The sequence below is a fragment of the Engystomops pustulosus genome, unplaced genomic scaffold, assembly GCF_040894005.1.
Source record: "Engystomops pustulosus unplaced genomic scaffold, aEngPut4.maternal MAT_SCAFFOLD_154, whole genome shotgun sequence".
In the NCBI taxonomy this organism is placed as follows: Eukaryota; Metazoa; Chordata; class Amphibia; order Anura; family Leptodactylidae; genus Engystomops; species Engystomops pustulosus.
In genome coordinates this window covers 161332-173843 of record NW_027285034.1, presented here as the reverse complement: position 1 = coordinate 173843, position 12512 = coordinate 161332, and the positions used below count along the sequence as shown (strand labels likewise).

Here is a 12512-nt window from a genome sequence, read left to right as displayed (position 1 = left end):
GCTGCATCCTGTAAGGACATTAGGTGTAACCTGTGTGGTGAGCTCGGTCACCCTTTCAGCCGTTGTCCTCGCTCCTTTGCCAATGCGGTTGTGACCCCAGTGGAGGAGAGCCATGAGGTTGCTTCTGCTGGGGAAGGTACCAGCAGAGGTGGAGGAGCTGAGGGGCCTGTGAAGAAAAGTAAGAATAAGTCACCTTCTCAGTTGAGGCGGCTTGAAGCCAGACAAAAAGGGAGAGAACTGGGGAAACCTCAGGTTGCTGGGGTGACCCTTGGTCCTTCCTCAGAGGCTGGTCATGCTACTGAGGCCCTGAGGGATGATGAGTTGGATGAGGAGGTCAGGAGGATGGAGCGCGAGAAAGGTGCCATGTCCTCCACGTCCTCCCATTATGAGAGTATGGATGAGGATAACAGGATTTGGCTAGAAAATAAGCGCAAGCAGAAAAAGAAAAAACGCGGTGTATCTAAGGTACCTAAGGAAGGGAAAATTTCCTCCCCTCTGGTTGAGCTTTCCAACCGGTTCCTCACCCTCGATGAGATCGCCTCCTCGGAAGGAGAGGCTGAGGGTGGGGTTCTGGAGGTGGCGGCGGAGCAGCCTGCAGGGGGCGCCGAGTCTCTATCCTCTGGGGATGCTGGGTCCTCAGAGTGGGAGACTGACTCAGAGTCAGGAGACAAGGACGAAGGAGAGGGTGGTCCGGGTGGGTCCTTGGGGGCCAGTAATAACATGGACACCTCAATTTCGTTAAAAAGAAGTTGCCCCAATTCTGAAGGGAAAAGGCAAAAGGGTTCATCTTCAGAGGACAGTAGAGGGAAGGGAGGTAGTAAGAAAAAAGCCGTCTAACTCAATCACTCATGATGGCGGCACCCACTCCGTTGACGCTGGCGTCCATTAATGTCGCCAGCATTAAGTCTGATGCGGCTAGATTTGCGGCCTTTGATTTTCTCGGCCGCGTTGAAGCCGACATTTTATTTTTGCAGGAGACCAGGCTGCCAGATTTGGCGGCCGTGTTTAAAGCTAAGAGGGAATGGAGACACGGGCCTTCCTATTGGTCTCTTGCGGCCGAGCCGTATAGCGGAGTGGCGGTCCTTTTTACCGCACCGGTAGAATGCCGACGAGTTATTGAGCTAGAAATGGGGAGGTGCCTGATCCTGGATGTCCTCATGAAGGGACAAGAACTTCGTCTTATTAACATCTATGGTCCCCAGTCCAAGTGGGACAGGAAGTGTCTCTTTATGAGGATCAAGCCCTACCTTTTTACAAGTCGGCAGGTGGTCTTTGGAGGGGACTTCAATGCTGTCACGAGGTCCCAGGATAGGGGAGGTTCCAGAGACAAGCTGACTTATGATAGCGTCGCTCTTAATAGCATAGCTAGTGAGGCTCGCCTGGTGGATGTCCACATCCGGCACACCCCAGGCCACGCGGGGTTCACCTATTATAGGGGTAGCTGCAGGTCTAGAATAGACAGGTTTTATTTAAAGGAGGAAGCCATCTCTTCAGCAGTGTCCGTTGTTGAGGTGGAGTTCTCCGATCACTGTTTAATTTTGTTTTCTCTGAATGTTACAGAGACCCCCCGGATGGGAAGAGGCTACTGGAAGCTCAATTCGTCTCTCCTGGAAGAAGCAGAGATAAGACAATCCTTTGAGGACTTTCTTCAGAGCCAGGTACCATTGCTGGGCCTTTGTAGCAGTAAGTCAGAGTGGTGGGAGATGTTCAAGAAAAGGGTGGCGAGATTCTTCCGCCAGCTCTCGAGCCTCAGGAGCCTGGACAGGTACCGCCTGTATCGGGGCCTGAGGAGGAAACTCGAGCATCTCGTCTCGACTGGAGGTAGTCGTGAGGACATCTCCAGAGTGAAATCCTTGCTGAAGAGGTGTCAGTACGATAGACACGCATCTTTGGTTTTTGAGAGGGATTACGGGAAATACCGCTCGCCCGACCCTTACAGAAACTGCAAGATGTCAGTGAATGGTAAAGTTGTCACGGGACTGGTTGACAGTACGGGATCCCTGAAAAGGTCCAGATCAGGGATCCTGGAGGTCGTCAGATCCTTCTACTCACACCTCTTGGGCAGGAAGGATCTAGATCGGGATGTGATGTCGGCTTTCCTGGCAGAAACTGTCCCTGAGCCAGGAGTAGACCCCTCTCTTGATGTTTTGACAGAGCTGATCAGGGAAGAGGAAGTCAGCCGGGCGATTGAAGGGCTCGCCCTCAAGAAATCTCCAGGTCCGGATGGCTTAACATCTGAGTTTTATAAGACCTTTAAGGACGCCTTGGTTCCCCTCTTGACTGAGGTATTCAATGAGTGTCTTTCCTCGGGCGCTCTGCCGAAGTCAATGAGGAGGTCTGCCCTGATCATCCTGTCAAAGGGTAAGGACCGATCTCGTATTGAGAACTGGCGTCCCATAGCGCTTCTCAATACGGACAGAAAGGTTTTGGCAAAGGTGCTGTTTAATCGGCTGGTGCAGTTTGCGCCCCGGCTCCTTTCGGGGACCCAGCACTGCTCTGTTCCAGGCCGCAGTACATTTAGTGCTGTGCTTTGTGTCCGGGAGGCAGTGGAGCAGGGCAGGGCTGGTAACTGGAAGGGGTACTTGCTGTCCTTGGATCAGGCAAAAGCGTTTGATCGGGTTAACCACGAGTACCTCTGGTCTGTCCTTCTGAGGTATGGCCTGCCGGGTGGGTTTGTCAATTGGCTGAAAGTTTTGTACGCAGGGGCAGAGAGTTTCCCGCTTGTGAACGGTTGGATTGGCCGCCCTTTTGAGGTCGGGTCTGGTGTTCGCCAGGGTTGTCCTCTGAGCCCACTTTTATACGTGTTCGCGATTGACCCATTCCTTAGGAGGGTTGATCGTGGGCCGTTGGTGGGAGTCGGGATGGACCAGGCGGCACCGGAAGCCACTCTAAGGGTGGTAGCCTATGCCGATGATGTCACCGTTTTTGTGTCCTCGAGAGGGGAGGCGCAATGGGTGATGTCAGAGGTTGACCGCTACTCAGAGGCTTCTGGGTCCAAGATCAACCGGGATAAGTGTGAGAGTCTCTGGCTGGGAGAGGGAGGTCCAGGCTTTGATCTCCCGGACACTCTTCCAGGGCCCCAAGACTCTGCCAAAGTTCTCGGCATCGAATTTGGCCAGGGGGATTACCCCATGCAAAACTGGGACGGCAGGCTTAAGATCGCCGCTCAGAGGGTGGACCAGTGGAAGGGTTGGTCTTTGACCCTCAGGGAAAGGGTGAACTTGATTAAAACTTACCTGCTCCCGTTACTGATTTATCTGGGCAGTGTGTGCATGTTGCCAGAACCCCTCTGGACTCGGGTCTACAGTCTGTTCTTCCAGCTGTTATGGGGGAATAGGCTGAACCTTATCAAGAGGGAGGTTACTTACCGCACGAGGAGACAAGGAGGGTTGTGTATGGTCAACCCTGTGGTGTTCCTAGTGAATACCTTTCTTAAGATCAATGTAGCAAACCTCTGGAAAGAGAGGGCTCCTCCGTGGGTATACTCCTGCAGGGGATGGTTTCGGCCTTTCTTCCAGGAATGGGAGACAGGAGGGCAAGTGAAGGATCTCCGTACACCGCATGGGCATCTTCCGGCTTACGCTACCCCGGTTCTGAAGGTGATTCGCCGGTGGGGTCTGGGAATGTGGGAGATCAGGACTTTGTCGAGGAAACTCCTTGACAGGAGGGTTCTGTTTGCCCGTTTCCAGAAGCCTCTGGCCCTCAGGGATTGCCCAAGTCGGGATCTTGGGGTGGGTTTAGGTCTTTTGAATTCCATCAGGATCCCCTTGAAGTTTTGGGACTTGGCTTGGCGCTGCTTCCATGGAAAGCTGTGTGTGAGGGACAATCTGAAGTGTAGGAGCTCTGAGGAAAGGGGTTGTCCCCGGGAGGAGTGCAGTGGCCTGCTGGAGAGCATGGACCACTTCCTGCTTCAGTGCCCCTTTAACACAGAGGTGTACAACCGGGTGGGCGCTTCCATCCATTGGCCCGCGTTGGCCGGTCTCTCCTATGCGGAGTGGGCCTATGGAGCATTCAGAGGCCTGGGTGGCCGGGACCGCTGCACGTTATTCCTAGTTAGCCTAGTGGTCAGGTACCACACGTGGAACGCACGGTGTTTAGTGTCGACGCAGCGTAAAATCCTCCCGGTGGATGAGGTGGTTAGGAACATTCTGGGTGACCTGGTGAAGGTGCGCTCTCTGGAGTATGAGAGGCTGGGCACGGGGAGGGCCTCTCTCCTTTGGAGGGGGTTCTCCTTTAGTGTCCCTTAGTCTGTCATCTCCTCTCCTGGTGTTGGGCTGGAGCTGACACTGTAGATTTTTGTTTTGTATCTGAGGTTATAGTGATGTAGCGGCTTGCAGGCGCCGAACCTGGGCTTTATGTGGTTTGGATTTGTTATGTTGATTTGTTTAATGTGTTTGTATCTTGTGTACAGTGTGATATAGTTATATGTAGTTATAGTTCTTGTGTGTGTTTATAGGTTGGTTGGTTTTGGGGTGTTGGTGTTAGGGTGTTAGGTTGGGAGGGGGGTGGACGGGACTTGGACTGTACGATCCTGGGCACTGGTCTGGACTATATAACGCGAACTTTGGACGTTAGACCAGTGTCTGGGGGGGGGAGGGTGATGGGCGTGGGATTTAGTTAGTTATATTTAATGTTATTTAATGTTATTAATGTTATTTCAGTTATATTCATTGTTATTTCTGTGTTTATTTCTTGTTCGTTTATGTGTATTTTGCTGTGTATTTCAAAAAAAAAAAAAAAAATTAGGTGGTGGGAATGGGTGATGGTTTTGTTTGTTCTTATGCTGAGTGTGTGGTGTGTGTGTGGCTGGGCCAGGAGATTTCCGTAAGACTCTTTTAGTATGTATTATTGTTTTGTTAATATTATTATTATTGTTTTATTTTGCCAGAAGTTATGGCTTGATTTATGTTTATGGTTGTTATGTTTTTCATTTTTATATAAAATAAAAGATTTACAGGATGTAACTCAGGATCAGTACAGGATAAGTAATGTCATGCATGTGCACAGTGACTGCACCAGCAGCAGAATAGTGAGTGCAGCTCTGGGGTATAATACAGGATGTAACTCAGGATCAGTACAGGATAAGTAATGTCATGTATGTACACAGTGACTGCACCAGCAGAATAGTGAGTGCAGCTCTGGAGTATAATACAGGATGTAACTGGGGATCAGTACAGGATAAGCAATGCCCTGTATGTACACAGTGACTGCACCAGCAGCAGAATAGTGAGTGCAGCTCTGGAGTATAATACAGGATGTAACTCAGGATCAGTACAGGATAAGTAATGTCATGTATGTGCACAGTGACTGCACCAGCAGCAGAATAGTGAGTGCAGCTCTGGAGTATAATACAGGATGTAACTCAGGATCAGTACAGGATAAGTAATGTCATGTATGTGCACAGTGACTGCACCAGCAGCAGAATAGTGAGTGCAGCTCTGGAGTATAATACAGGATGTAACTCTGGATCAGTACAGGATAAGTAATGTCATGTATGTACACAGTGACTGCACCAGCAGCAGAATAGTGAGTGCAGCTCTGGAGTATAATACAGGATGTAACTCAGGATCAGTACAGGATAAGTAATGTCATGTATGTACACAGTGACTGCACCAGCAGCAGAATAGTGAGTGCAGCTCTGGGGTATAATACAGGATGTAACTCAGGATCAGTACAGGATAAGTAATGACATGTATGTACACAGTGACTGCACCAGCAGCAGAATAGTGAGTGCAGCTCTGGGGTATAATTCAGGATGTAACTCAGGATCAGTACAGGATAAGTAATGTCATGTATGTACACAGTGACTGCACCAGCAGCAGAATAGTGAGTGCAGCTCTGGGGTATAATACAGGATGTAACTCAGGATCAGTACAGGATAAGTAATGTCATGTATGTACACAGTGAGATTTTACCTATGGTAACTTCAAAGTTGATTGGCTTGTCCCCGCTCTTGCGATCGATCATTGTCGCTTCCAAGAAAGCTCCGAAGAGAAAGAACTCCTCCATCTTTCCGGTGCAGTTCTGGGAGGATATAAGAAATAAATGAAGTAGTGACTGGATTTCCATAATTGGGGGTGAGAGAATGCATAGAGTTACAATACAATCTGCAGCCACCACTAGGGGGAGCTCAGGAGCGTGTTGCATACACACTGTATATTAAACCTAATAATACCATAGTCCTCGCTTCTGAGTGCCCCTTTATGGTGACCTCTGACCCGGGGGAAGCACTTACCTCAGGCACCGGGGGCGCTCCTTCCATCTGCACCTCTGTGGAGCTGGTCAGCTCAGGGGAACTTGTGTCTAAAATCTCCACTGCAAGACTCAAGAGCAAGCGGGCGCGGAAGGACACCCCCTCTCCCAGCCCCTCATTGAGATCCTGGTGCTCGTCCATCAGGGTGTAATTCCGGGTGGAGCCGTACATGTTCACCCAGGCCGGGCCCAGTGTAGGGAGGAAGCCTATGGAGGAAGGACACCACGTACAGGCCAACAGTCAGGGGGAAGGAAAAATGTAGCAATCTGGGCCACAAAGTTAATTTAGGGGTTTCATCTCAGGAAGTCACCAACGTGGGGCGTTTGACTTGAGGACTCAGGTCCGGGGTCTGGATTGAGGGGTCTGTTCCGTGGTCTGAATGAATTTTGGCTCTTAGTCTGGTATGTAATTATCTATAGTCGTCTAGTTTAAGATCTGAATTATAGGGTTTGGTCTGGGGGTCTGGATTATTTTAAGGGTCTGATTTAGGGGTTCTAGTCCGGGGTCTGGATTTAGGAGCTCGTGTCTGAATGAATTTAGATGAGTGGTCGGTCATCTGAAAACATATAGTGATCTAGTGGATTATAGGGTTTGGTCTGGGGTCTGGATTTAGGGGTCTGTCTCTCGTCTGTCATCTGAAAATAATGTGGTTGTCAAATTTATGGGCTGATTTAAGGATTTAGGGTTCTGTTCTGGCATTTGGATGTGTCCTAGGCTTTTCGCATCCAAATTTAGTTTGGGGTGAATGATAGGGTTTGGTCTGGGGTCTGGATTAATTTAAAGCCCTGGTTAAAGGGTTATGGTCTGGAGTCTGAGTTGAAGGGTCTGTTTTAGGGTATTTAGGCCTCTGGCCTGTCATCTGAATAGATGTAGTAGTTTTGTGAGTTATAGGGTTTGGTCTGGGGTCTGGATTGATTTAAGGGTCCTGGTCTGGGGTCTGGATGCATTTAGGCCTTTGTTGCTCTGGATGTGGATTTTGGGGTCTGTTCAGGAGTCGGAATGAATTTGGGGTCTAGTTTTTGGTGTGAATGATTAGGGTATGGTGTGGGGTCTGATGTTTTGTACCTTTGTCGCCCTCGTTGGAGATCTTGCGCAGGTCTATGAAGTGGGTTCCGATGGCGACGTCGTTGACCTTGTCCGAGTCTCTGATCTGTATCTTCATCCTTTTACAGAGCGGTGGAAACATCTCGGTGAATATGATCTGCTCGTTCCACATGGGCTCGTAGCTGCTCTTCTGCACCGACGTCTTTCCCTGCCGCACAGACAAGGAGCAGGTGAAGGAGGACTCACAACATCCGGGACAAGGGAATTGGGAACTGTTAATGATACTTTGTTGCTAGTGCGGGAGTGTATCGACTAAAGGAGTCTACAACTTTTAGGTTGTAGTATTTTTTGGGGGTCAGTGACCCCCCAGACCACCAGGGATATTACTAATGTTATGAGGTAACTGGTTTCCAGGGAAATGTTCGTATATTATAAAAAGTGAAGCAAAAGCAGCTCCGGGAGTGTCTCAAGGTGAAAAATCAGGAGGTTTTATTCCACGGCTCCGTTTCCGCTTCCCAACACTGAAGCCAAAGATTAACCAACCGGATCCCGGGAATAATCCATTATTTCATTATATTTCATCACCGACTAAACAGGATGGATGCAATTACTACACCAGCCACCAGGGATATCAGTACTGACCCAATGCATCCCAAATACATGATACAGCTATCAACCCACCAGACAACAGAAGTAATTATACACACACTAGCCCCCCGGGATGTAACCAATGATCCACTAGCCACCAGGGATATCAGTGCTGACCCAATGCATCCCAAATACATGATACAACTATCAACCCACCAGAGAACAGAAGTAATTATACACACACTAGCCCCCCAGGATGTAACCAAACATCTACCAGCCACCAGGGATATCAGTACTGACCTGATGCATCCCAAATACATGATATCAACCCACCAGAGAACAGAAGTAATTATACACACACTAGCCCCCCGGGATGTAACCAATGATCCACTAGCCACCAGGGATACCAGTACTGACCCAATGCATCCCAAATACATGATACAACTATCAACCCACCAGAGAACAGAAGTAATTATACACACACTAGCCCCCCAGGGATGTAACCAATGATCCACCAGCCACCAGGGATATCATTATTACTGTATTAATCTAGGGATATAATAATCAATGGTCACCAGTGATATAACTATTATTATACAGCGAGAATGTCCTTATTATCCCACAGGACACCAGGGATAGGGTTATTGACCCACTGAACACCAAGGATATAACTTTTAACCCACTAGACACCAGATATATAATTATTAACCCACCAGACACCAGGGATATAAATATTGACTACTGGATGGCAGGGATATCATTATTAACCCACTAGACACCAGAGATATAATAATGAATCCACTGGACACCGGGTATATAACTATTAACCCACTAAACACCAGGGATAAAATTATTAACCCAATGGACCCCAGGCATATAATTATTAACCCACTAGACACCAGAGATACTCGTAATAATGAATCCACTGGACACCAGGTACATAACTATTAACCCACTAAACACCAGGGATATAACTATTGACCCACTAGTAATAATATAAGCAGATAGGGAACCGTTTATCACCGTGGTGATTGTGGTGTAGCCTAATGTTCCCTATGCTCTGTGTTTGGGGCTATTGAGCTGCAGTTCCCCCTCTACACACTAGGTGGCGCTCCTGCCTCACTCCCCGTTACCTCGTTAATAATTAACCCCCGGTGTTTTATAGCCGGACACATTAAACTCTGGGAAGTTTAAGCATCTGACAGCATAAAGTATCATCATTACTCCCTCGCAGGAATAACCGTCTACTTCACGACTCGCTAAAACGCTTCCCGCGTCGCCAATAATTTATAGAGTGAAAGTGGGGGCTCAGCCGCGAGATCGTCTTTATTGGTTCATGTAATAACGCACGGAGGTTGTGACATTATTAAGATTTGCGCAGCTCCTGCCCTTGGCTGTCGGCACGAGGCAACGCGGAGAGGAAATAATTGCTGCTGTCAGGACGTGAAGGGTTCGGGTTTATTGAAACCATCATTCTTCTCCGTTCTCTCCAAAAGTGACGACACAGAAGTCAAAAGGGACAAAAAAAAATCTGAAAAATTACATGAACTGAACTGAAAATGGGAATCATAGAGGGTACAAACCATTCCCTAAGATTGGACAACAAAGAAGAAACAGAACCTCCCAAAATGCACCATCCAATCAGGATAAACCATTTCCACAAGCCGCCTCCCTGGAGACCTCACCATGACCCTGTCCTACACTGTCACCCATTCATCTCAATGGACATCATGTAATACCATATTCGTCCTGTAGTGGCCGCTGTAGGAGATATACACAGCTGATCATCAGTGATGATGACTGCCGGACCCATGATACTCCTCCGTTACGGCAGAGACCGTCAAGATGGGACAGTAGTAACAACTCACATGACTGCGCCCCAAACATTATATACATTTACCTTCTGCCCTGCAAAGGTGACTTGAACATAAGGATCCACCAAGTCTTTGTTCTCCCCGATAAGGGCTTTCTTCACGTTGGCCATGATGCTGGTGTTCATTCGCGGTAGGCCCTCGGCGCGGTAGATTTTGACGTAGAAACGAGCCCACTGACGTTCTGAAGGAACTCCGTCTGGAAGGAGCAGGTTCCTGAAAGAGAGAAACGGTCCGAGTTTTTAGCAGGTACTGGTGGGCTTGAGGTCATCATTTAGCCTTCTAGACTTTTGGATAATTTTAGAAAAAGCAACTTTTTGGGAAATTTTTAAAATAAGATTATCCTATTGGAGCTACATTTCACGAAGTGACTTTTTTTTTGGGGGGGGGGGGGATAGGTGCTTCTTTTAGGTGCATAGTCAGGTCTTATTACATCCTGGGGGCATAGAAAGTGACCTTGTATACTGGGGTCCGGTATGTGTTAGTATTAAGGGCTCATATAGAAAGCCCAGAAATCTGTGCAGCAAACTATACAGAGGAGATACATGGCTGGAAGAAGTCATCATGGTGATCTGAGCCAAATGGAGGAAAACATAAATAACATTACTTAATATAAAGCATATAACAACTAAAAAACCCAGGATATCATTCATTATTCTGCCTCTGACTACATCTGAGCACTCATGTAGTCAGGTCTGTAGCAAGCCATGTAGAAATGACCCATAGTTGGAAGAAGTCATCATGGTGGTCTGAGACAAATGGAGGAGACGAGAAATAAAATGACTTAATTTAAAGCAGTTCTCAATTAAAAAACCACGGGTGCCATTGATTATTCTGCCTCTGACTACGTCTCATCACTTCTGTAGTCAGGTATGAGATGAGGATCCAAAGATTTCTGTAAAACAAAGCACGTAGACATGACTCATGGCTGGAAGAAGTCATCATGGTGGTCTGGGCCAAATAGAGAGGAAGAGAAAGAAAATGACTCCATTTAGGGCCCCGGGTCCCTGGATGTCACCCATTAATTTACCTCTGATTACATTGTATCAGTCCTGTAGTCAGGTTTGCTGCGAGTCAATGCCTGGAACCTTAATAGCTGAAACAACAACTCCCAGCGTGCACTTATCACTGTTTAGCCCATTTCATCCATTTACTACAATAAAGATGATGGTAACAGGTGACCCAAGGTCCATGTCCACCATCCTGCAACATTGTGGGGTAAATAGTCCAAAACACAGGGTGACGCCAAAGTCCTGATGATATCTGCCAACTAATTAGTCACAAGTTGCAACAAATGTATCAGGATACAATTTATGCAAATTTTTATTCATTTAATTAACTGAATCTCTATCATTATTATCATTGTTCTTCCCTTGTATCCGCTTAGTGATAGAGCAGAAGATCTGGAAATTTCCGCACCCCCCCCCCCTTCTTCTCCTTCTCCCTGACAGAATCCATGAGAGTCGCTGCTTCAGCTGTTTCAGGAATCAAAAATGTCATTTGTGTCTTTTCCTCACATTTGCCTGGAGACGGCGCGAGGCGCGAGGCCCCAGACGTTCTATCGGAAGGGCTTTGATGTTTGTCTATTAAAAGATTGCGTCTCTCCGGAATATTTCTATGTGCGGCGGAGAAGTCCTGGCTTCATCTGATGCCGAATGATTCCCAGCATCGACAGAATCTGACTTGTATATACACACGACTACTGTACGGAGGTAGGTACACGGGATTATCCGGCCACTAATAACACTGAGTAGTGATTGGTAAGAGAAGGATCGGGCAGGGGGCTTCATAAAGAGCTGAGGCCTTGGGGCTTCCGGAATCATCATCGTAAGCGGTGGGACACCCCCCCCCCACCATGTACTTACAATTGGATGGGGTGGAGAGAGTTCGGGGGTCATCCCTTACCTATCACACAGTGCAGGATAAGAGGGGTCCGGCAATCCTGCTCCTGGTTGACATTGACAGAGATGTGGTCTGGGGTCTGAACTGATTTGGAGTCTGGTCTGGGGGATGAATACTAAGAACGTCCGCTTTGACTCGTGGATTTGTGGCCCCGACCTCGGTGAACGTGGGACCCCCCAACAATATCAAAATTCATCATTGCAGACATCAGGATTGGGGTCTTATTTAATTTGGGGTCTGGGTTTTTTAGGGTCTGTTCTGAGGTTGGATATAAATTAGTTTTTTATGCCTTGGGGTCCGAGTTGATTTGTGAGTCTGGAGTCTGAGATTATTTGGTTAGTGCTTTGGGTCTAGAGGAATTTTGGGGTTTGAGTTCATGTTGGGATTTGGGGTTCGATGGTTCTTGCCCCTGGATTTCATATTTGGGGCATTTAGTATTGTTGGTCCATTGCTGCTGCCCTCGTCATACTTGGATCTGGTAAAAAAATCCGGTGAGGGTGATCCTACAACAAACCCCTTACAGATCAATATGAACATTCCCTTTAAGACGATCATTAGACATCTCCGTGAATGTCCTCATATATCATGTAGACCGGGCCGGTACACCCCAGGCTCCGGGGCCTCCGCCCATCCCCCGCACCGCCCGCTCCGCCGCCCGCTCCCGGATATTTGGAAGCCTTTGGCCTTAATTAAAAGATAATAAATGAATGAAACGTCTTTTAATCTTCCTTATCCTCAGGAGAACTCTCTTATTAGAGCGGCTGATGTGACAGCCGGGGGGTCCGCGGTGCGGGGGCTCGGAGAGGACAGGACGCCTTCTGTTCTGACCGGAGCTCAGGGATCTCACGGCTCAG

At 48.0% G+C, this 12512-nt stretch overlaps 1 protein-coding gene across 18 annotated transcripts in view; it reads right to left on the bottom strand.

The window, feature by feature from the left end:
- OTOF (otoferlin) overlaps positions 1-12512 on the bottom strand; it is a 210497-nt gene that overhangs the window by 47456 nt on the left and 150529 nt on the right. For all 18 annotated transcript variants that reach the window (XM_072131852.1, XM_072131853.1, XM_072131838.1 and 15 more), the window contains 4 exons: positions 9786-9972; positions 7319-7505; positions 6236-6459; positions 5916-6024 (listed from right to left, as the gene is read on the bottom strand). In XM_072131852.1, the coding sequence (XP_071987953.1) occupies positions 5916-6024; positions 6236-6459; positions 7319-7505; positions 9786-9972 (707 nt within the window). The remainder of the gene's footprint in view (positions 1-5915; positions 6025-6235; positions 6460-7318; positions 7506-9785; positions 9973-12512) is intronic.